The sequence below is a fragment of the Aquarana catesbeiana genome, linkage group LG06 (assembly GCF_042186555.1).
Source record: "Aquarana catesbeiana isolate 2022-GZ linkage group LG06, ASM4218655v1, whole genome shotgun sequence".
Taxonomy (NCBI): Eukaryota; Metazoa; Chordata; class Amphibia; order Anura; family Ranidae; genus Aquarana; species Aquarana catesbeiana.
The window spans coordinates 397,583,161-397,608,858 of NC_133329.1; the positions used below are offsets into that span (position 1 = coordinate 397,583,161).

Here is a 25,698-nt window from a genome sequence, read left to right on the forward strand (position 1 = left end):
AGGAACGTTGTTTCGTGCAGCAGGGCTGCCCTGCCGCAGTATATGTGTGGTGGGCGGTCCGGAAGTAACTAAAAAACTCTACCACGAAAAGTGGACGGGTTACATTTTTCAGAGACTTCGATCTCAGGGTATCATCCAATAGATCCTACTTGTACTGGACTTGGGAAGTGTGGGGGGGGGGATGCCATCTGGCTCTGGCCTCCCATGACTTAGATTAACAAGCTGTGGATCTTGGTCATGATACACTTACACCCACAAAACTTTAATAAAATGTACAGGGTGTGTGTAGTATGCCTTGTCCTTCTGGCCTGCTGAAGTTTTGACTCTTGCATTTGGCAGCAATTTACGGCTGTAAAAATGACAGCTGGGAGTTGCTATGTAAGTAGAGCAGCTATGTGAGTTAGAAAGATGCAAATTACCGTGTTTCCCCGAAAATAAGCCCAGGGCTTATATTAATTTTGGCAACAAAAGACCCAGTAGGGCTTATTTTCGGGGAAGGGCTTGACATGTGCTGTCTCCTCCCCCCATCTCCCTCCCTGCCTGTCAGGAATCCCCTGTGGCCAGTGGAACTAAGTAAAAGTGGTTGTAAATTCCTAAAATTCACTCTACTACAGTATTATATAATGTAAACTGTGCAATTTTCTGTAATCTATTTGTGATACATACCTTGTTATAGCACCGCTCAGCGTTTCCGTGACCCCCAATCTTCTCTTCCCACACTTACCTTAATTTACTGGTGCAGTCCAGGGCACGCTCCGAGCATTGCAGAGGGATGGGGGCCCGAGATCCCCCGCTTACAGCTGGCAGAAGAGGAAAGCAGGGGGGATCAGCTGAGCTCCACTCGGTGCTTCCATGGCCCGCCGGAGCTCCCTTCCCCGCTCCGAGCAGAGGGAGGGGGACCTGAGATCCCCTGCTGGCAGAAGAGGATGAGAGCAGCGGGGGGGATCAGCTGCGGCCAAGTGGCGCTGTACGGAAGGTATTTTTTCCACAGATTACAGCAACATACACAGTTTACGTTATATAATATTGTAATACAGTGAATTTTAGGATTTAACAACCACTTTAATCACTTAAGGACCAGCCGCCGCAGTTGTACTACGGCAGGTTGGCTCCCCTGTGCAAATCGCCAATGGCTCGCGCAGGCGCAGTTGCGGGCACGCGCCGGTGGCGGCGCGCTCTCGTGGCCGCTGCACACCGCAGTAAAGTTTCCACGGGTCAGGGGGACTTGATGTCCTCCGGCGACCCGCGATCGCCTGATACAGAGGCAGAATGGGGATCTGCCTTTGTAAACAAGGTGGATCCCCTTTCCGACAGATGACATGACAGAGATCTGCTTTTCACAGTGATCGGGAACAGTGATCTCTGTCATGTCCCAGGCAGCTGATTCCCCCCTACAGTTAGAACACACCTAGGGAACACAATTAACCCCTTGATCGTCCCCTAGTCCCAGATAGCAAGGATAACTTGCCACACATTTGTGGCAGTATTGAATTGTAAGTCTTGTGAACTTGCTGCACATCTTCCCTGGCAAGTTGTACACTCGCAGAGCACTTGAAGCACAAGTTCTAGTTGACACTTTTCCAACTTGTAGCAAAATTTGCGTGGTAAGTCTCTAGCAAGGGAAAAGGGGATGATTAATGCGCTACCCAAAACAAACTAAACAAGCTGCTACAAACCATGTGACAAAAATGTAAACAGATATTAAATAAATTGTAGCGCTAAAACACACATGCGCAATGTAAATCTATATAAATAAAAAGTCTCTGTGCATGTGAACATAGTGTCCCAATAGTGACGGGTTATCAAAGCAAGGATAGTCCACAGTGAATATAAATAATCCGTGTGTCAGTTCTATCTGCTTCCCAACTGTCAGCTCAGATGTCATCAAACTTGACAAATGGATGGAATACGCTTACCAGAAATGTTGGATTCTACTGCCATGAGCATAGAATCAATGGAGCTTTGTGCCACCAAGGGCGAAGGTGTAGAGTGATGGAGGCAGGGTAGAGCCTCTGCAGGGCTGAGATACCACCTCTTGATCCACGGAAGCAAGGCAGGATGGGTTCCAAAGTAAGAATGGTTTCTCAGTTCCCCGAAATATGTGGAAAAAAAGAAGAATGCTTCCACATGTGTAACTCAGGGTATTTTATTGCTTAAAAAAAACGCAATACATAAAAAAGTGATCACGAATAAAAGGCAGTGTACAGGGTATATAAAAGCCGCCCTGCGCGTTTCGGTCCAACGACCTTCAACTGGGGCATCCCAGTCTCTAGCAAGAGCAAAGTTGCAGTGGTAAGTCTATAGCAAGAGCTCTGCAAGTCTACAGTAAAACCCCCGTGGGTCTATAGCAAGAGCCCCGTGAGTCTATAGCAAGAGCCCCGTGAGTCTACAGCATGAGCCCCGTGAGTCTACAGCAAGAGCCCCATGAGTCTACAGCAAGAGCCCCACGAGTCTACAGCAAGAGCCCCACGAGTCTACAGCAAGAGCCCCACGACTCTACAGCCAGAGCCCCGCGACTCTACAGCCAGAGCCCCACGACTGTACACCAAGAGCCCCGCGACTCTACAGCAAGAGCCCCGCGACTCTACAGCCAGAGCCCCGCGAGTCTACAGCCAGAGCCCCGCGACTCTACAGCCAGAGCCCCGCGAGTCTACAGCCAGAGCCCCGCGAGTCTACAGCCAGAGCCCCGCAAGTCTACAGCCAGAGCCCCTCAAGTCTACAGCCAGAGCCCCGCGACTCGACAGCCAGAGCCCCACGACTCGACAGCCAGAGCCCCTTAAGTCTACAGCCAGAGCCCCGCGACTCTACACCAAGAGCCCTGCGACTCTACAGCCAGAGCCCCACGACTCGACAGCCAGAGCCTTGTGAGTCTTTAGCCAGAGTTGTACAAGTCTCCATTTTTGGCAAGAAAAAAAGAAGAAGCTAGCAGCGCACATCTATAATCCCACAATCTGGTGATAGTGAACCCACTGCTATTAACCTAATCCCTTACTGTACACATGTGAAATACATTCAATACAACAATCATATACAGTACCTGACCGCGAGATTGTGTTTCCAGCGCGATACCATCGCGCTGGTTCTCGGCGACAGGGTACTGTGAATGTCGCGCTGGCTCGCTCATCGGGAAAGGAAAACTTTGTTTTCCTTCCGCGATGAGTGACAGGCAGCGCTGACAGCTGTCTGGTATGAATCCTGAGGCGGGAACACCGCGCCAAATTTTAAATGAAAAAACCGGCGTGGGTTCCCCCCTCGGAGGCATACCAGGCCCTTAGGTCTGGCATGGATTGTAAGGGGAACCCCCTATGCCGAAAAATCGGCGTGGGGGTCCCCCCCAAATCCATACCAGACCCTTATCCGAGCATGCAGCCCGGCCGGCCAGGAAAGGGGGTGGGGACGAGCGAGCGGCCCCCCCCCTCCTGAGCCGTACCAGGCCGCATGCCCTCAACATGGGGGGGTGGGTGCCTTGGGGGAGGGGGGCGCCCTGCGGCCCCCCCACCCCAAAGCACCTTGTCCCCATGTTGATGAGGACAAGGGCCTCTTCCCGACAACCCTGGCCGTTGGTTGTCGGGGTCTGCGGGCGGGGGGCTTATCGGAATCCGGGAGCCCCCCTTAATAAGGGGGCCCCCAGATCCCGGCCCCCCACCCTGTGTGAATGAGTTTGGGGTACATGGTACCCCTACCCATTCACCTAGGGAAAAGTGTCAATGTAAAAAAAAACACACTACACAGGTTTTAAGAATAATTTATTAGTCAGCTCCGGGGGTCTTCTTCCGACTTCGGGGGGTCCCCTTCCGACTTCTCCCGGTGTTCGGCCTCTTCTCCCGGGCCCCACCGCTATCTTCTTCCAGCTCTATTGCCAGCGAGGGGCCCGGTCTGCTGCCGCTGTCTTGTCGCCGCTGTCTTGTCGCCGCTGTCTTGTCGCCGCTGTCTCGCCGCCGCTGTCTTGCCGCTTCTTCTCTTCTTTTCTTCTTCCCCGATGTTGACACGACGCTCTCTCCGACTCGAATGCTGTGTGCGAGCTGCGGAGCCATTTATATAGGCGGTAACCCCGCCCCCTTACGACGTCATGGTCCCAGCATGCGCAGGGACTCTGGCGTCATAAGGGGGCGTGACCCCAGAGTCCCTGCGCATGCTGGGACCATGACGTCGTAAGGGGGCGGGGTTACCGCCTATATAAATGGCTCCGCAGCTCGCACACAGCATTCGAGTCGGAGAGAGCGTCGTGTCAACATCGGGGAAGAAGAAAAGAAGAGAAGAAGCGGCAAGACAGCGGCGGCGAGACAGCGGCGGCGAGACAGCGGCGACAAGACAGCGGCGACAAGACAGCGGCGACAAGACAGCGGCAGCAGACCGGGCCCCTCGCTGGCAATAGAGCTGGAAGAAGATAGCGGTGGGGCCCGGGAGAAGAGGCCGAACACCGGGAGAAGTCGGAAGGGGACCCCCCGAAGTCGGAAGAAGACCCCCGGAGCTGACTAATAAATTATTCTTAAAACCTGTGTAGTGTGTTTTTTTTTACATTGACACTTTTCCCTAGGTGAATGGGTAGGGGTACCATGTACCCCAAACTCATTCACACAGGGTGGGGGGCCGGGATCTGGGGGCCCCCTTATTAAGGGGGGCTCCCGGATTCCGATAAGCCCCCCGCCCGCAGACCCCGACAACCAACGGCCAGGGTTGTCGGGAAGAGGCCCTTGTCCTCATCAACATGGGGACAAGGAGCTTTGGGGTGGGGGGGCCGCAGGGCGCCCCCCTCCCCCAAGGCACCCACCCCCCCATGTTGAGGGCATGCGGCCTGGTACGGCTCAGGAGGGGGGGGGCCGCTCGCTCGTCCCCACCCCCTTTCCTGGCCGGCCGGGCTGCATGCTCGGATAAGGGTCTGGTATGGATTTGGGGGGGACCCCCACGCCGATTTTTCGGCATAGGGGGTTCCCCTTACAATCCATGCCAGACCTAAGGGCCTGGTATGCCTCCGAGGGGGGAACCCACGCCGGTTTTTTCATTTAAAATTTGGCGCGGTGTTCCCGCCTCAGGATTCATACCAGACAGCTGTCAGCGCTGCCTGTCACTCATCGCGGAAGGAAAACAAAGTTTTCCTTTCCCGATGAGCGAGCCAGCGCGACATTCACAGTACCCTGTCGCCGAGAACCAGCGCGATGGTATCGCGCTGGAAACACAATCTCGCGGTCAGGTACTGTAGTTGAGCTTTTTTGGCCTATATTTTACCATTTCCCTAAAAAAAATGTACCTCTGTTCACTGAATAGTGCATTAAGACAAAACTGATCTTTATAAAAAACATTTATTAAATATTTGAATAAAATCAATACATAACACTGGATTACATTTTAGTTATTTTTTTTTATTAGGGTGAACATTTAACAAAACATAAAAAAAGAACATTTATAATATGAAAAAGAACAGTCTCAAAAACAATAAAAATGATACAATAAAAAAAAAAAATTGCAGTAATTTGCAAAACTATGTGAAACAGTACTAATTCAAGAAGCTAAAGAGCAAAAAGAAAAATATACATAAATGACTTTCCCTAATTAAAAAAAAATACAATAATATGCGATAATATGTGAAACAGTGATAAAAGTGCTTGATCCAAAAGCAGGTATTCATCTTATTTTATATAAAAAAAACAATAAAATAAGTCCCAAATAATAAAGTGCATGTGCATCAAAAAGTGATGAGATGTGAAGATCACACGCTCAAAAAACTGTTCTTGAAAGTTGTGAACACAATTGTTCTCACAATCCAGCCATCCACCAGGAGTGTGCCCTAGCAGCTTGCCTTAAACAAAGACCACAACAAGTCTAGTGGCTCTTTGGTATACAAATCCTTAATGGCAGTTTCTCTTCTCCTCTCCTCTCGTCTCTTCTCTCCCCTCCCCTCCCCTCCCCTCTCCCCTCTCCCCCTCTCTCTTCTCTCCTCTCCCCTCCCCTCTCCTCCTCTCTCCTCTTCTCTCCTCCCCTCCCCTCTCCTCCCCTCTCCTCTCCCCCCCTCCTCCCCTCTCCCCTCCCCTCCCCTCTCCTCTCCCCTCTCCCCCCTCTCTCCTCTCCCCTCCCCTCCCCCCTCTCTCCTCTCCTGTCCTCCCCTCTCCTCTCTCCTCCCCTCTCCCCCCTCTCTCCTCTCCTCTCCTCTCCCCTCCCCTCCCCTCTCCTCTCCTCTCCTCTCCTCTAATCTCTCCCCTCTAATCTCCTCTCCTCTCCTCCCCTCTCCTCTCCTCTCCCCCCTCCCCTCTCCTCTGCTCTGCTCTCCTCTCCCCTCCCTGCTCCTCTCCTCTCCATTTAAGGTGAGTTGCTAGCATATAAACAAGGAAAAATAAAACATTCCAAATTGTGCTCCACCAATGGGATATTAGGGTTAGTCATTCCTTGATTTCTACCTCTCTGAACTCCATATCAGATCTCATGGCTACCACTCACCTCTCTGCACACCACGCCCCAGCACCAATTAAAGAAAAACCTTACACGCAGCAGGGAGCAATAATGAAAATTTCAGCCATAGTGACCCCCTGTGGTGGGGGTGACTATTGCACAACATAACTGAACCAGAACTTGCAGCAGACTTGCAGAATGTTTGCAAAGAAAGTTGATCTGGAGTCATGTAATGCAGACTTGCTGCAATTGTGCAACAAACTTGTGAGGCCTGGCAAGTCTAGCAATAGCTTAGCAGGTCATTTTCAAACTTGCAGCACAATTGCTTGCTATCTGGGGTGTTAACCCCTTCCCTTGCCAGTGTCATTTTTACATCGATCAGAGCATTTTTATAGCACTGATCAAAGTAATAACGTCACTGGTCCCCAAAGAGTGTAATTTGGGGTCAGATCTGTCTGCCGCAATATCGCAGTCCCGCCAAAAAACGCAGATTGCCGCCATTACCAGTAAAAACAATAAAAAAATAAATAAAAGTCCCTAAATCTATCCCATAGTTTGTACACTCGATAACCTTTGCGCAAACCAATCAATATACGCCTATTGCGATATTGTTTACCAAAAATATGTAGAAGAATATATATCGGCCTAAACTGATGAATAAATTCGTTTTTTATATACTGTATTTATTGGCGTATAACACTCACTTTTTCACCCTAAAACTCGGGTGCAAATAGCACGTGCGTGTTATATGCCAATACTTCAGATTTAGCTGCCTCGGAGGGGACAGGGAGGGGGCGGGACGAGCGCTGTCAGATTACATACAGTGAGGGCGGCCTCTGTAATAGGAAGTCCCGTCTCCTGGGCCGCCATTGGACCACTGTTCTGTCTATAATAGGAGATTCTCTCTGTATATAATCTGTCTGCGCTCATCCCGCCCCCCTCCCTGTCCCCCCTAGGCTGCAGATGGGCATCGATCAGGCTGCACTGATGGCAATGGTGAGGCTGCTGCATTGATGTGGACTGATGAGGTTGCATTGATGGCACTTGTGAGGCTGCAGATTGGCATTGATCAGGCTGTATTGATGGTAATGGTGAGACTGCAGATGGGCACTGACCCTTATTTTGTTTCAAAGTTCCTTATTTAAAATTTAAGTTTTTTTCCTGAAACTTCCCTCTTAAACCTAATGTGCGTGTTATACACCTGTGCGTGTTATACACCGATAAATACGGGTATTTTTTTGGTATGTATTATAGCAAAAAGTAAAAAAAATGTATTTATTTTTTTCAAAATTGTCACTCTTTGTTTATAGCGCAAAAAATAAAAACCACAGAGGTGATCAAAAGCAAGCTCTATTTGTGGGTAAAAAAAGGGCGTCAATTGTATTTGTGTACAGCGTCGCATGACTGCACAATTGTCAGTTAAAGTGACGCAGTGCCGTATCCCAAAAAATGGCCTGGTCATTAAGGGGGAAAATTCTTCCAGTCCTTAAGTGGTTAAGCTAGGGCTTATTTTTGGGGTGGGGCTTATATTGCAGCCCTCTCCGAAAATCACAGTAGGGCTTATTTTCGGGGCAGGTCTTATTATTACCATACAAACGGCTCTTTTGTTTGGTTTTGGTCTGGCACTCTTTTCTGTATTTCTATGGTTTCAGCTACTGTCTGGTGCCAATCAAAGGAATCCTTGCTGTGTGGGAGCCACCTTCCAAGAGCTACTGAGCTTGTTTGAAGTTTTCTTCATCTGACTACCTGTGCAAGTCTAATGCCGCGTACACACGGTCGGACTTTTCGTCTACAAAAGTACGACGGACGCCGACGGACCAAAGCCGGCTGACAATCCGATCATGTGTGGGAAGGATGCGGCCGTTTCTCTGTAGGTATCCGGACAAAAAAGCGGCGCGATTGTTGGAAGAGGGTTTTGCGGTGGGTTTTAGGATCCCCTGTACGTTAGATGCTATCCCCCGGTGTCTCCTAATTTGAGGTCCGCATTGCAACATCTGGAGGTGGTTTCGGCGAAACTAAAAAAGGAAGTTGCATTGGGGAGAATGGGGGGCCCCTTCCCAGCGGCGCCTTTTGCTGATTTGGTTGTGTCACCGCTGGGAGTCGTGCCAAAAAAGGAGCCCAACAAATTCAGGCTTATTCACCACTTGTTCTTCCCAAAGGGCGGGTCGGTGAATGATGCCATAGACCAAGAGGCGTGCTCGGTGACATATACATCATTTGATGCTGCAGTGGGGTGGATGCGCCGTTATGGTAAGGGAGCCTTGATGGCGAAGGCTGATGTGGAATCGGCTTTCCGGCTGCTGCCAGTTCACCCGGAGAGTTTCCGTTTGTTGGGGTGTCATTGGAATGATGAATTTTATGCCGCCTCCTCTTCAGACCCGGACAATTCACCTGGCAAACACCGACCCACATCTTCCTCTTCTTCTGATGAAAGCCCGCCAGCCCTGTCCACCATGGCTGCCGCTGGAGCTGTAGACATCCGCCCCCGCCTCCGCAGAGCAAAACCACCTGATGACTTCCGTGCCGCGGTACCGGCAGCCTCCTCTCTCTCTGACGATATCCCAGGCCACCCTTGATCGATCCTCCTCTGGTCCCCTGCCGAGCCATTGGAAGGCCCGGGGACCCGTCCAGGAGCACTCAGCTCCGTTGTACCTGTGTCTCATGATGTCATCCTGGGGGCGGGGCTTGCACTCTCCGCTCTTCTCCTCCTAGTAGGCCGCGCCGGTGCCACCAATCCTTCCTGCCGCCCTTGTCCCTGACTCTTCCGTCCGGTGGGTGTCCTAGCCGGATGACCGCCCCCATAGCACGTTTTGCCGGTGGGCCCACCGGGTGACCATCATTCTGCCTGCCCGACTGCCGCTGTGAACCCGCCTGAGGCTCCGGCGAGAAACGTTCGGGCGGCCGCGATCTCCGTGCCTGTGTGCCGCTCCTACCCCCCCCCCACTTGCCTCCTGTTCTGGTCGCCGCAGTGCGGACCCTAATGTGTCCCGGAGCCACGCAGAGCCCCTAATCACCGCTTCCTCCCGGATCTGAGCTAAAATCCTCTCCACGTCTGCCATGCTGCTGCCTCTGAACTTTCCCCCACGCTTCTGTTAATCCTTCCAGAGGCGGAGCCTCAATTTAAAGCACTCTCCAGCCCCTCCCCCTCGGCTACCTAATATCTCCTAATACACACACTGCTCCCACTGTCATGCACGCCCTGCGCCTATGACTCTTTGTCCTATTGCTCCGGGCTCTCTTTTGCTTTGTTATTCATATATATATCCTTGGACTGCACTTAGATTGTTTGGACTTTTTTTCTTTGGTCACACCTGTGCAGGGATAGACAAGTACACATACGATTTCTGTTGAGCTATCACACATATATTATTATATTATATTTTTCACTTAGTTTGGATGGAACCGTGAAGACTCCTTTGCCACATTTGCGCAGGGAGGGCCCTGAATACACAAGATTTTATCTATTTACTCCACCTGTAGCACTTAGCACTTTATAAAAGGTTTATAAAAGGTTTTTTCACTTTATGTTATCCTGCAGACGCCTTTACATTCTTGAGTAGGAATCCATTACATCCTCTAGCTTAAACCTAAGTAAGGTAAATAGAGTTTATGTCAGAGAGATTGGTTTCACATACCTATCGATCTCAGGTAGCGCCACCCACCCAGTGCCATCTTAATAGCATCATGGGCCCCTGGGCAAAGTAATGCATTGGGGCCCCAACAATGAATATGGTGACCTGCGGCCTGCTACGCGTGCCGTGGCAAACAGTGGGCATGGCTAAATTATGCTACATATTGGGCGCGGCTTTTTAGGCTGATTAGAACTTTTAGTTCGATTTTGACCTATTTTTTTTAAATAATTGTTTACATTTTTTTCATAAGGCTGTTGTCTTGCTGGTGAGATATCAGGGGTGTAAAAAGACCCCGGGAGTCTCACTTTTGATACAATGAAAGGGACTGAGGAAACTAATTTCCCTAGTTGGGAATGGAACTGAAGGGATCTAGGGGGACTCTGAGGGAGCAAAAGGGATTGAAAAGGCTCTAAGGCAGGGGTAGGCAACCTTAGACAGATGGAGATCTATTTGAACAACACTGATGAAGTCAAAGATTACCGGGCACAGTGTCCTGTTGTTAGGGCCGGTTCACACCAGAACGTGGTGCCAGTGCATGCACTGCTTTTTGTGCAGTCTGATGCGATTTGCAGGCATGGCTGGATTTACATCTCAGGAGCCTATAGGCAGGGAATTCTGAAGCACCCCACCAAACAAAAATAAAAAGACAGTGAGCAGGGTTAAGGAGTGCATGATGCTCAGAATGCAGGGTTAAGGCGTGCTCTGCGCTCAGAATGCAGGGTTAAGCAGTGCGTTATGCTCAAAATGCAGTGTTAAGGCTTGCGTTGCGCTCAGAATGCAGGGTTAAGTAGTGCATTGCACTGAAAATGCAGGATTAAGGAGTGCGTTGCTCTCAGAATGCAAGGATCAAGAGTGCGTTGCTCTCAGAATGCAGGGATCAGGAGTGTGTTAGGCTCAGAATTTAATATGAAAAATATAAATACCTATATAATATCATGTCATATTATATCTATAAGTAGAACAATTTTGTTATGTTAAGATGACAGATCTGAGCATTTTGCAGGAAAAAATGTTTTTGATAAAAAAAACTCAGTAGGACTCCACATAACATGGGAGGTCTATAACTGATAATATATTTTCAAACATGCATCTCAAAAATGCTTGGGGCAAACATAAATCTATACTAAAAAAAATTAAAATATAGATATACTGTAGATATAAATGAAAAAAGTGGGGCAGACTTGATAGAGCGCTTGGTCTTTTTTTTTCTGTCCTCACTCTTCTATGTGTCTGTGTGTCTAGATGTAATATTAAATGGGTAAAAACTACGAATACATATTAATTGATTATTATTAATAATCAATTAATAATGAGTTAATGACTTATTAAATGTTGGTATAATGATTGATGGGGTCAGTACTGAAGCTGCTCCTAATATGTTTCATCCCTCAGACCTTTCACCATTTTGTTGTCCATCTCTGAATTCATTCTAGGGCAGGTTGGGTGATATGCGGCCGGTTGGGTGGTATAGGGCAGTTTGGAGTGGTATAGGGCAGGCAGGGGTGAAATAGGGCAGGCTGGGAAGGTATAGGACAGTTTGGGGAGGTATAGGGCAGGTTGGGGTGGTATAGGGCAGGTTGGGGAGGTGAAGGAAATATTAAAGATATTAAAGAGATATTAAAGATCCCCGAAGTGAAGTCAGCTTCACTGACTGGGGAGTGTTATAGGCAGCCTCCCTCGCACGGCTACATGTCCCGCTCTCACCGGTCTGCTGCAGCTCTGCAAGTGCATACAATATAGTGCACTGTGTAGCAGCGGCCCCGGTGTCACCTTTCTGGCAGGTGTCACCCAGTGCGGGCCGCACCCCACCTTGTCCCCCCCCATAGCGATGCCACTGCTTCCATTATCACTAGACACGAGCTGAGGAATTCCGAATACAACCAATACACCCGCAGGAATCTTTATAAAGATGGAAATTGTTATTTCGTTACAAATCTCATATATAAAACATTTGTGTTTTGATGCCTTCTGTCACATTCTCCATAACATAAAATAAATGAAAAATGGTGCCGGGATGGTGGGAAGTTGGGAACCCTTTATAATGGGGACAGCAAGTGTGTAAAATCGGGAGATACACGACCCTGTCAGGGCAATTAATTCACCAGCATTAGACAAATACTGAAATGTCACTTTTGGGTGGACTGACCCTTTAAGAACTAGACTATACAGTTGATATATACATTTTTCAGACTATTTTACTAGTTCTAATCTTGATACCCATGTGGACAATTACAACATTGATGCCAAATTTCAGTAAAACAAAAATTCAAATTTATTTCAAGTGAATATAATCAGACAGGATTCAAAATGATTGTCATATATACATGTGATCCAATTCCAATGCTTTTGGACTGTATGTCATGTTTGGTGCCACCTCCGCTGGGCCACATGCCGAGTTGAGTGCCAACCAGTGTTAATTTTGGCAGCAAATGTCAGTTTGGTTTTAATCTTTGTCTTTTCACTAAAATGCCATTTCAGTTTTAGTCGTATTTTAGCCATCTGAATTGTTTTAGTCAACTAAAATAGTGTTATTTTAGTCGACTAAATTACCACTGGGGCCAATGTCATCAGGTAAGCCTTCAAGTGCAGCTAGTCCTTGGACAAAAGTGAACGGCCCAAAACCAGCCTTGTCTCAGCATCTGGCCAATCAGTAACCATTGGGTCCGTACCCTTGGTACACCCCGACCTGAGATATATGTTGCCCGTAAGCACCACCCTGAGATAAATGTTGCCCATATGCGCCACCCTGAGTTAAATGCTGCCCGTAAGCACCACCCTGAGATAAATGCTGCCCGCAAGCACCACCCTGAGATAAATGCTGCCCATAAGCACCACCCTGAGATAAATGCTGCCCGTAAGCACCACCTTGAGATAATTGCTGCCCATACATGTTTTGAGGTGACATGTAGCTCCCGTGTGGGGGATATATGGGGATGTCAAAGATTCTTGTATTGGGAGGGAAATCTGACAGGGAATTCCTGGCTTCAGAGGGTCTAGGCTGGGTAGACATTTGAGGTCTCACATTGGGAGGGTAGATATCCCTCCGCTCGGCACAGGTGGAGCCTGAGTATGGGGAAGGCATGTAATTACACAGAGAGAGTGAGAAGTTGGGGTAAAGCAGCAGAGGGTGTATGCTGGGAGGGGCCACCACATTAGGGGCCATGCATTTTGTGTATGATGTTGGAAGGTTCCATAAGATCTCTGGGAAAGTTGAGGCGGGATGTACACTAGGGGGCTGGGTTGGTACTGGGGACTGAGCCTCTGCTTCTGCTCCGACCGCAGTATTTTCTATTGGAGGATTACGGTTATGAAAAGTGGAAGGTCTGTAGGGCCATCCATGCAGGATATAAGGAGCCAGGTCATGAGGGTAGGCTTCCTGGCGGGTGACCGCCGTGTTCTGCAGCTTCATGGCTTCGGCGGGAATCCGGCTCACATTCACCGTCCAGTAGTTGCCTTTAGCCTTCGGCTTCAGTGGATCTTTCAGGATCTGCAAAAGAGGGAGAAGACATTAGAGGCGTAAGCCAGCACAGCAGATTCACACAAATCTATTACAGGTCAGGGTAACAAAACCCTGTGACCTATTTATAATGATCAGAAAAGTCATTTCTCAGAATCTGCACCTATTTTTGAAAATGTTTTTTTTTTTTCTTGGCTGCAGTATGTAGAGAGCCTTAAGAGCCCATCACTGCCATCACATCTTAGGAGCAACAAGTCCTTACCTTTCGGAAGCAATCCTTGGAGGAGAGGTTATGTCGAATTGAGTCCTTCCAGCCCTGATAATCCCCCTTGAAGAAAGGGAAGAGGATGCTGATCTCATGGAGGATCTGCCAATAAAAAAAAAGTTTAGTTGTAAGTGAATGAACATGACCGTAAACCAAGACACATAATACCTCTTACATTATATAAGTATAACCAGGAGACCTGTACTGAGATACTTAGGAGGACATCACTGTAGACTTCCTGTCCATTTGTGGTATAAGGCTTCCTAAATTAAGCATGTAGAAAGTGATGTTAGGGTATAGACAGAACACTTTGTGCATGCTTGTATTGAATTGGGGAGGCAGCTAGCACTTTCTGAAGTCTGGTGTTGGGAGCCAAATGTATGTATCTATGGGAGAAAGGGACATCAATGTCCTGGGGGGATTTTTAGGAATTTTTTTTGGACATTGTGGATGGAGTGGAGATTTTTTAATTTTTTATTTTTTGTGTCCCCATTGAGGAAATTTCTCTTTTCCCTTTCCTTCAAGTAAGATGAAACCTCCCCAAAAGGAGGCAAATCTCAAGTTAGACATTTGCCACAGGAACAATTGTCTTCATTGGAAGGCTTCCCCTGTTTTGTTGACAGCCCAATATTTTGGCTTTTCCAATCACTTTCATAATTTGGGGAGGTCTCAGAGTAAATCTCCCCAGCTGGGACACAGACAGCAATAAAGACTAAAATAAAATGCAAAAGCACCCCTCTCTATAAAATCATTTACTATTACAAAACACGGGTTAAGCCCAATAAGAGTAATAATAATGAAGGCCTTAGCTGCACTGTCCTTACATATATTATTCACATATGTTCAATTTATTATATCAATTGTATCAACTGTATTCTCAAAACACAATATGAAAAAAGCAACAAAAAAAAAAAAAGGAAGAAAAAAATAAAGTAGAAATATTAAAAAAACACAAATTTGAAAAAAAAAGCACAGACAAATGAAATTACATGAACAAAAAATACAAACAATACAAATTTAAATAATACAATCCTATGTTTTTTTCTGAATGTTTATGTGATTCTATTATTTTTTTCTTTATATTTTCTTTCCGTATTTTGGAAAAAAAGTTGGTATAATTGAACTGCTGTAAATGATATACATAAGGACAGCATAAGGCTTATTGCTCCATAAAAAAACAACAAAAATCGGTCCCACTTCATCAAAAAAAAAAAAAGTTTGGGCTTTAGATCATTTTTTATTTATATATAAAATTTGAGGAGGAAAATAAAACAATTTTTTTTCTGTGATTCAGCCTGTAGTCATAAGAGTTTTATATGCTGCAAATATAACAGGTAGCCAGGGGCCTACATTAAAAATAAAAAGATAACTAAAAAAATAAAACATTGACAATTCACCCAACTTCTTGAACTTCTATTTTTGATAAATACTGGTATAATTTTTTCAGCCTTCATAGGCCTAACAGAAACGAATAATTTTGCGCTGAAAATAAAGAATATCCCTCTGACAAATCCTTTATCTGAGCTAGTCTCATTGTCACCCCCTCCCTCTACCCTTAGCTGCCCTAAAGCCCCAAGAAGCCCCATAATGGAAGGTTGGTTACCTGGGACAATTTGAGCATCCTCTTGGGGGAAGTCTGGATGACCAGGGCGATCATGGCCAAGTAGGAGAAGGGTGGTTTGGCGTAGCGTTGATAATTCTTCTTCTTCTTGCTCTTTCTGCTCTTCTTGCTGAGCTCGTCAGTGGTGTCGGGCTTTTTGGGGCCTCCGTTGGCCTCCCCAGGACAGCTCTCTACGTCGGCCATGATCCTGTCTATGCTGTGTGGCTCAGGGACTTGCTTGTAGAGGGGGTCCCAGGAATGTTGTGGGCAATCCATGGCTTGTCAGGTGTGTTGTGAGTATGGGGGGCAGCCAGGTATACATAGTGCTGGGATCCCCACCCTGGGCTTTATAATGTAAATGCACCTGTAACAATAAGAGGCGACACCTCCCTTACTGCAGAGGGCCCCTCACCATCCATTCAATTAAGTTTCTAGGAAGTTTCCGGGCTGAGATGTTGGGGGGGGCATTGTTATGTATATGTTGTGTTGACTATAAACTGATGGAGCATATATCATATGCTTATGGGGTGAATATTACATTCATATACTAAGATTATCTCTTGTATACACAGTTTTTTTTTTTTACCTGTGGATATAGATTTATTTTTATATATTTTTATGTCACATGTATAATTTAGATTTTTTTTACTAATTCAAAAATATATTTATTTTATCTTTTAATTTTCCTACATTTTGCATAAAATTTTAGACACGTTTACCAATCTCAGAATGGCTTTTGTTAGGGTACATCGGACATCAATAGCTTAATACTGCTTTTTATCCATCAGAACCACTTAAAGTGTCCAAACTTGAATTTGATGGTTTTATTATTCTAAATATTCTTACGACTTACTTTTGGCTGTCAAAATAGTTTTATTTTATGTCTGATTTTTTTTTTAAATAACTTTATCCAGTTAACATTCACGAATACATTGAATTTTAGAAGTTATTTTTATTTATTACAAAGAAAGATGTATTTGCTGAGGGATCTTATCTAAGGAGCACATACTGTGTTAAATTACAACTGATTTTTTTTTTAGCTTAAATTTACATTTTTTTGTTCTGTTTGTTTATTTCTTAATTGAAATCAGCGTTTTAAATTTGCTGCACGTTGGTGTCCCCGTTATTCCAGATGGTTTTCAGCATTTTTTCCTTAAAGCGGTAGTAAACCCACTGATTTTTTTTTTTTCTTTCCCTACACCTGTAAGGGAAAAGGCATAATGAGCTAGTATGCACCACACACTAGCTCATTATGAGATACTTACCTTAGAACGAGGCGCCGGCAGCTCACCCGGTCCACGCCGAGGGAGCTGACATTTCCCCTCGGCGTGTCTTCCGGGTATCGCGGCTCCGGCGCTGTGAGTGGCCGGAGCCGCGATGTCATCACTCCCGCGCACATGCTCCTTTCCGGAAAGTTGCGGAGTTTGCCGGGCCTTCAGCCGAGAATCCCCTGTGCGCATGCACCGCTGGAGTCAGCGGCTCATTGCGAGGGGAATATCTCCTAAACCGTACAGGTTTAGAAGATTTTTTTTTTACCTACAGGTAAGCCTTATTATAGGCCTACCTGTAGGTAAAAGTTTTAAAAATAGGTATACAACCGCTTTACTAGTGGCCATTTTCCAGGCATTCGCTCTATTTAAGAAACTTGTAGAAGCAAATTGAAGGGGATTATATTTGATATAAAAAATATAAATACCTATATGATAGTCATATTATATCTATATAAGTAGAACAATTTTGTTATGTTAAGATGATAGATCTGAGCAATTTGCAGGAAAAAATGTTTTTGATAAAAAACACACTCAGTAGGACTCCACATAACATGGGAGGTCTATAACTGATAATAGATTTTCAAACATGCATCTCAAAAATGCTTGGGGCAAAAAAATCTATACTAAAAAAAAAATAAAAATATAGATATACTGTAGATATAAATGAAAAAAGTGGTGCCGACTTGATGGAGCACTTGGTCTTTTTTTTCTGTCCTCACTCTATGTGTCTGTGTGTCTAGATGTAATATTAAATGGGTAAAAACTATGAATACATATTAATTGATTATTATTAATAATCAATTAATAATGATGAGTTAATGACTTATTAAATGTTGGTGGGGGTTGATGGGATCAGTATTGAGGCTTCTTTATTGCTCTTGCTGTTTGCAGAACTTTTTTTTTTTAACTAGTTTGACACCCCAACAACGAAACGGCTATTCTAAATCTATGTTAGACATGCTTTGAAATAGATTTTTTTATACTGATAAAAATATGGTGGAAAAACGATATGGTGCAGGGATGCAAATCTGGAGAATTATATACCCAGTAATGTTAAACACATTAGGGGAGATTTAGGCTGGGTTCACATATATGCAAATTGGATGCGTTTTACACCGCATCCAATTTGCACGAGTCGGCGTCGCACTGATTTGAACAAAGTGATGGTTGGCAATAGGATGTGACTTGTCATGCGATTTGACCTGTCAAATCGCATGACAAGTCGCTCTAATGTGAACAGGGGCTGACTGTTGACTGACTCACTACCTCTTCTGAAAGTCTGTTCCAAGTCTTTAAGATTAGTGTAGAACTTTCTTTCATCTGGTTTGAGGCCATGTCCCCGTGTTCTTAAACTTGGCTTCATATTGAAAATCCGGCCCCCCTGAACCTTATTCACCCCCTTTTATAAGTTTAAAGGCTGTCATATCCATCCTTTCCCTTCTTTCTTCCAGACTGTAAGTTCCTGAAGTCTCTCCTGATATGTTTCATCCCTTAGACCTTTCACCATTTTGTTGTCCATCTCTGGATTCATTCTAGGGCAGGTTGGGTAATATGCGGCCGGTTGGGTGGTATAGGGCAGGTTGGGGTGGTATAGGGCAGGCTGCAGTGGTATAAGACAGTTTGAGGAGGTATAGGGCAGGTTGGGGTGATATAGGGCAGGTTGGGGAGGTGAAGGAGATATTAAAGATCCCAGAGGGTTAGCTTCACTAACTGGGGAGTGTTATAGGCAGCCTCCCTCGCACGGCTACATTTCCCGCTCCAATCGCTCTGCTGCAGCTCTGCAAGTGCATACAATATAGTGCACTGTGTAGCAGCGGCCCCGGTGTCACCTTTCTGGCAGGTATCACCCAGTGCGGGCCGCACCCCACCTTGCCCCCCCCATAGCGATGCCACTGCTCCCATTATCACTAGACACGAGCCGGGGAATTCCGAATACAACCAATTCACCCGCAGGAATCTATATAAAGATGGAAATTATTTTGTTACAAATCTCATATATGAAACATTTGTGTTTTGATGCCTTCTGTCACATTCTCCATAACATAAAATAAATTAAAAATGGTGCCGGGATGGTAATGGGGACAGCAAGTGTGTAAAATCGGGAGATACACAACCCTGTCAGGGCAATTAATTCACCAGCATTAGACAAATACTGAAATGTCACTTTTGGGTGGACTGACCCTTTAAGAACTAGACTATACAGTTGATATATACATTTTTCAGACTATTTTACTAGTTCTAATCTTGATACCCATGTGGACAATTACAACATTGATGCCAAATTTCAATAAAACAAAAATTCAAATTTATTTCAATTGACTATAATCAGACAAGAAACAAAATGATTGTCATATATACATGTGATCCAATTCCAATGCCTTTGGACTGTATGTCATGTTTGGTGCCACCTCCGCTGGGCCACATGCCGAGTTGAGTGCCAACCAGTGTTAATTTTGGCAGCAAATGTCAGTTTAGTTTTAATCTTTGTCTTTTAACTAAAATGCCATTTCAGTTTTAGTCGTATTTTAGCCATCTGAATTGTTTTAGTCAACTAAAATAGTGTTATTTTAGTCGACTAAATTACCACTGGTGCCAATGTCATCAGGTAAGCCTTCAAGTGCGGCTAGTCCTTGGGACAAAAGTGAACGGCCCAAAACCAGCCTTGTCTCGGCATCTGGCCAATCAGTAACCGTTGGGTCCGTACCCTTGGTACACCCCGACCTGGGATATATGTTGCCCATATGCGCCACCCTGAGATAAATGTTGCCCATATGCTCCACCCTGAGTTAAATGCTGCCCGTAAGCACCACCCTGAGATAAATGCTGCCCGTAAGCACCACCCTGAGATAAATGCTGCCCGTAAGCATCACCTTGAGATAAATGCTGCCCGTAAGCACCACCCTGAGATAAATGCTGCCCGTAAGCACCACCTTGAGATAATTGCTGCCCATACATGTTTTGAGGTGACATGTAGCTCCCGTGTGGGGGATATATGGGGACGTCAAAGATTCTTGTATTGGGAGGGAAATCTGACAGGGAATTCCTGGCCTCAGAGGGTCTAGGCTGGGTAGACATTTGAGGTCTCACATTGGGAGGGTAGATATCCCTCTGCTCCACACAGGTGGAGCCTGAGTATGGGGAAGGCATGTAATTACACAGAGAGAGTGAGAAGTTGGGGTAAAGCAGCAGAGGGTGTATGCTGGGAGGGGCCACCACATTGGGGGCCACGCATTTTGTGTATGATGTTGGAAGGTTCCATAAGATCTCTGGGAAAGTTGAGGCGGGATGGACACTAGGGGGCTGGGTTGGTACTGTGGACTGAGCCTCTGCTTCTGCTCTGACCGCACTATTTTCTATTGGAGGATGATGGTTATGAAAAGTGGAAGGTCTGTAGGGCCATCCATGCAGGATATAAGGAGCCAGGTCATGAGGGTAGGCTTGCTGGCGGGTGACCGCTGTGTTCTGTAGCTTCATGGCTTCTGCAGGAATCCGGCTCACATTCACCGTCCAGTAGTTGCCTTTAGCCTTCGGCTTCAGTGGATCTTTCAGGATCTGCAAAAGAGGGAGAAGACATTAGAGGCGTAAGCCAGCACAGCAGATTCACACAAATCTATTACAGGTCAGGGTAACAAAACCCTGTGACCTATTTATAATGATCAGAAAAGTCATTTCTCAGAATCTGCACCTATTTTTGAAAATGTTTTTTTTTTTTCTTGGCTGCAGTATGTAGAGAGCCTTAAGAGCCCATAACCGCCATCACATCTTAGGAGCAACAAGTCCTTACCTTTCGGAAGCAATCATTGGAGGAGAGGTTATGTCGAATTGAGTCCTTCCAGCCCTGATAATCCCCCTTGAAGAAAGGGAAGAGGATGCTGATCTCATGGAGGATCTGCCAATAAAAAAAAAGTTTAGTTGTAAGTGAATGAACATGACCGTAAACCAAGATACATAATACCTCTTACATTATATAAGTATAACCAGGAGACCTGTACTGAGATACTTAGGAGGACATCACTGTAGACCTCCTGTCTATTTGTGGTATAAGGCTTCCTAAATTAAGCATGTAGAAAGTGATGTTAGGGTATAGACAGAACACTTTGTGCATGCTTGTATTGAATTGGGGAGGCAGCTAGCACTTTCTGAAGTCTAGTGTTGGGAGCCAAATGTATGTATCTATGGGAGAAAGGGACATCAATGTCCTGGGGGGGATTTTTGGGTTACCATTGAGATCCCAGCACAAAACTTGGAAGGCAAAGATGACCTGAAGGCAAAACTTTTTTTTGGACATTGTGGATGGAGTGGAGATTTTTTAATTTTTTATTTTTTGTGTCCCCATTGAGGAAATTTCTCTTTTCCCTTTCCTTCAAGTAAGATGAAACCTCCCCGAAGGGAGGCAAATCCCAAGTTAGACATTTGCCACAGGAACAATTGTCTTCATTGGAAGGCTTCCCCTGTTTTGTTGACAGCCCAATATTTTGGCTTTTCCAATAACTTTCATAAGTTGGGGAGGTCTCAGAGTAAATCTCCCCAGCTGGGACACAGACAGCAATAAAGACTAAAATAAAATGCAAAAGAACCCCTCTCTATAAAATCATTTACTATTACAAAACACGGGTTAAGCCCAATAAAAGCAATAATAATGAAGGCCTTAGCTGCACTGTCCTTACATATATTATTCACATATGTTCAATTTATTATATCAATTGTATCAACTGTATTCTCAAAACACAATATGAAAAAAGCAACAACAAAAAAAAAGGAAGAAAAAAATAAAGTAGAAATATTAAAAAAACACAATTTTTGAAAAAAAAAGCACACACAAATGAAATTACATGAACAAAAAATACAAATTTAAATATTACAATCCTATGTTTTTTTCTGAATGTTTATGTGATTCTATTATTTTTTTCTTTATATTTTCTTTCCGTATTTTGGAAAAAAGTTGGTATAATTGAACATCTGTAAATGATATACGTAAGGACAGCATAAGGCTTATTGCTCCATAAAAAAACAACAAAAATCGGTCCCACTTCATCAAAAAAAAAAAAAAAAGTTTGGGCTTTAGATCATTTTTTATTTATATATAAAATTTGAGGAGGAAAATAAAACAATTTTTTTTTCTGTGATTCAGCCTGTAGTCATAAGAGTTTTATATGCTGCAAATAGATAACTAAAAAAATAAAACATTGACAATTCACCCAACTTCTTGAACTTATATTTTTGATAAACATTGGTATAATTTTTTCAGCCTTCATAGGCCTAACAGAAACGAATAATTTTGCGCTGAAAATAAAGAATATCCCTCTGACAAATCCTTTATCTGAGCTAGTCTCAGTGTCACCCCCTCCCTCTGCCCTTAGCTGCCCTAAAGCCCCAAGAAACCCCATAATGGAAGGTTGGTTACCTGGGACAATTTCAGCATCCTCTTGGGGGAAGTCTGGATGACCAGGGCGATCATGGCCAAGTAGGAGAAGGGTGGTTTGGCGTAGCGTTGATAATTCTTCTTCTTCTTGCTCTTTCTGCTCTTCTTGCTGAGCTCGTCAGTGGTGTCGGGCTTTTTGGGGCCTCCGTTGGCCTCCCCAGGACAGCTCTCTACGTCGGCCATGATCCTGTCTATGCTGTGTGGCTCAGGGACTTGCTTGTAGAGGGGGTCCCAGGAATGTTGTGGGCAATCCATGGCTTGTCAGGCGTGTTGTGAGTATGGGGGCAGCCAGGTATACATATTGCTGGGATCCCCACCCTGGGCTTTATAATGTAAATGCACCTGTAACCATAAGAGGCGACACCTCCCTTACTGCAGAGGGCCCCTCACCATCCATTCAATTAAGTTTCTAGGAAGTTTCCGGGCTGAGATGTTGGGGGGGGGCATTGTTATGTATATGTTGTGTTGACTATAAACTGATGGAGCATATATCATATGCTTATGGGGTGAATATTACATTCATATACTAAGATTATCTCTTGTATACACAGTTTTTTTTTTTACCTGTGGATATAGATTTATTTTTATATATTTTTATGTCACATGTATAATTTAGATTTTTTTTACTAATTCAAAAATATATTTATTTTATCTTTTAATTTTCCTACATTTTGCATAAAATTTTAGACACGTTTACCAATCTCAGAATGGCTTTTGTTAGGGTACATCGGGCATCAATAGCTTAATACTGCTTTTTATCCATCAGAACCACTCAAAGTGTCCAAACTTGAATTTGATGGTTTTATTATTCTAAATATTCTTACGACTTACTTTTGGCTGTCAAAATAGTTTTATTTTATGTCTGATTTTTTTTTTAAATAACTTTATCCAGTTAACATTTACGAGTACATTGAATTTTAGAAGTTATTTTTATTTATTACACAGAAAGATGTATTTGCTGAGGGATCTTATCTAAGGAGCACATACTGTGTTAAATTACTACTGATTTTTTTTTTTAGCTTAAATTTACATTTTTTTTTCTGTTTGTTTATTTCTTAATTGAAATCAGCGTTTTAAATTTGCTGCATGTTGGTGTCCCCGTTATTCCAGATCGTTTTCAGCATTTTTTCCTTAAAGCGGTAGTAAACCCGCTGAATTTTTTTTTTCTTTCCCTACACCTGTAAGGGAAAAGGAATAATGAGCTAGTATGCACCACATACTAGCTCATTATGAGATACTTACCTTAGAACGAGGCGCCGGCATCTCACCCGGTCCACGCCGAGGGAGTTGACATTTCCCCTCGGCGTGTCTTCCGGGTATCGTGGCTCTGGCGCTGTGAGTGGCCGGAGCCGCGATGTCGTCACTCCCGCGCGCATGCTTCTTTCCGGAAAGCTCCAGAGTTTGCTGGGCCTTCAGCCGAGAATCCCCTGTGCGCATGCGCCGCTGCAGTCAGCGGCTCATTGCGAGGGGAATATCTCCTAAACTGTACAGGTTTAGTAGATTTTTTTTTACCTACAGGTAAGCCTTATTATAGGCTTACCTGTAAGTAAAAGTTTTAAAAATAGGTATAAAACCGCTTTAATAGTGGCCATTTTCTAGGCATTCACTCTGTTTAAGAAACTTGTAGAAGCAAATTGAAGGGGATTATATTTAATATAAAAAATATAAATACCTATATGATATTATGTCATATTATATCTATATAAGTAGAACAATTTTGTTATGTTAAGATGATAGATCTGAGCAATTTGCAGGAAAAAAATGTTTTTGATAAAAAAACACACTCAGTAGGACTCCACATAACATGGGAGGTCTATAACTGATAATAGATTTTCAAACATGCATCTCAAAAATGCTTGGGGCAAAAAAATCTATACTAAAAAAAATAAAAATATAGATATACTGTAGATATAAATGAAAAAAGTGGTGCCGACTTGATGGAGCACTTTTTTTTCTGTCCTCACTCTTCTATGTGTTTGTGTGTCTAGATGTAATATTAAATGGGTAAAAACTATGAATACATATTAATTGGTTATTATTAAAAATAAATTAATAATGATGAGTTAATGACTTATTAAATGTTGGTGGGGGTTGATGGGATCAGTATTGAGGCTTCTTTATTGCTCTTGCTGTTTGCAGAACTTTTTTTTTTTAACTAGTTTGACACCCCAACAACGAAACGGCTATTCTAAATCTATGTTAGACATGCTTTGAAATAGATTTTTTTATACTGATGAAAATATGGTGGAAAAACGATATGGTGCAGGGATGCAAATCTGGAGAATTATATACCCAGTAATGTTAAACACATTAGGGGAGATTTAGGCTGGGTTCACATATATGCGAATTGGATGCGTTTTACACCGCATCCAATTTGCACGAGTCGGCGTCGCACTGATTTGAACAAAGTGATGGTTGGCAATAGGATGTGACTTGTCATGCGATTTGACCTGCTCTAATGTGAACAGGGGCTGACTGTTGACTGACTCACTACCTCTTCTGAAAGTCTGCTCCAAGTCTTTAAGATTAGTGTAGAACTTTCTTTCATCTGGTTTGAGGCCATGTCCCCGTGTTCTTAAACTTGGCTTCATATTGAAAATCCGGCCCCCCTGAACCTTATTCACCCCCTTTTATAAGTTTAAAGGCTGTTATATCCATCCTTTCCCTTCTTTCTTCCAGACTGTAAGTTCCTGAAGTCTCTCCTGATATGTTTCATCCCTCAGACCTTTCACCATTTTGTTGTCCATCTCTGGATTCATTCTAGGGCAGGTTGGGTAATATGCGGCCGGTTGGGTGGTATAGGGCAGGTTGGGGTGGTATAGGGCAGGCTGCGGTGGTATAAGACAGTTTGGGGAGGTATAGGGCAGGTTGGGGTGATATAGGGCAGGTTGGGGTGATATAGGGCAGGTTGGGGAGGTATAGGGCAGGCTGTAGTGGTATAAGACAGTTTGAGGAGGTATAGGGCAGGTTGGGGTGATATAGGGCAGGTTGGGTAATATGCGGCCGGTTGGGTGGTATAGGGCAGGTTGGGGTGGTATAGGGCAGGTTGGGGTGGTATAGGGCAGGCTGTAGTGGTATAAGACAGTTTGAGGAGGTATAGGGCAGGTTGGGGTGATATAGGGCAGGTTGGGGAGGTATAGGGCAGGTTGGGGAGGTGAAGGAGATATTAAAGATCCCCGAGGGTTAGCTTCACTGACTGGGGAGTGTTATAGGCAGCCTCCCTCGCACGGCTACATGTCCCGCTCCCATCGCTCAGCTGCAGCTCTGCAAGTGCATACAATATAGTGCACTGGCTGACTGTTGACTGACTCACTACCTCTTCTGAAAGTCTGTTCCAAGTCTTTAAGATTAGTGTAGAACTTTCTTTCATCTGGTTTGAGGCCATGTCCCCGTGTTCTTAAACTTGGCTTCATATTGAAAATCCGGCCCCCCTGAACCTTATTCACCCCCTTTTATAAGTTTAAAGGCTGTCATATCCATCCTTTCCCTTCTTTCTTCCAGACTGTAAGTTCCTGAAGTCTCTCCTGATATGTTTCATCCCTTAGACCTTTCACCATTTTGTTGTCCATCTCTGGATTCATTCTAGGGCAGGTTGGGTAATATGCGGCCGGTTGGGTGGTATAGGGCAGGTTGGGGTGGTATAGGGCAGGCTGCAGTGGTATAAGAC

The 25,698-nt window shown here is 44.7% G+C and overlaps 2 protein-coding genes across 2 annotated transcripts in view; both read right to left on the reverse strand.

Annotated features, from left to right (window-relative positions):
• Positions 1 to 15,615, reverse strand: part of LOC141148078 (forkhead activin signal transducer 3-like) — a 54,413-nt gene extending 38,798 nt beyond the window's left edge. Inside the window, exons 1-3 of the mRNA XM_073635230.1 lie at positions 15,342 to 15,615; positions 13,736 to 13,840; positions 12,882 to 13,503 (exon numbers count right to left, since the gene is read on the reverse strand). Of these exons, the coding sequence (XP_073491331.1) occupies positions 12,882 to 13,503; positions 13,736 to 13,840; positions 15,342 to 15,614 (1,000 nt within the window). The 5' untranslated portion in view covers position 15,615. The remainder of the gene's footprint in view (positions 1 to 12,881; positions 13,504 to 13,735; positions 13,841 to 15,341) is intronic.
• A 2,937-nt stretch (positions 15,616 to 18,552) lies between these two features.
• Positions 18,553 to 22,298, reverse strand: LOC141148079 (forkhead activin signal transducer 3-like). Its single transcript, XM_073635231.1, has 4 exons — positions 22,014 to 22,298; positions 20,394 to 20,498; positions 19,480 to 20,161; positions 18,553 to 18,566 (listed from the first exon to the last, which is right to left on the reverse strand). The coding sequence occupies exons 1-4, from the start codon at positions 22,284 to 22,286 to the stop codon at positions 18,553 to 18,555; spliced, it is 1,074 nt and encodes a 357-aa protein (XP_073491332.1). The 5' UTR covers positions 22,287 to 22,298.
• Positions 22,299 to 25,698: the final 3,400 nt, after the last annotated feature.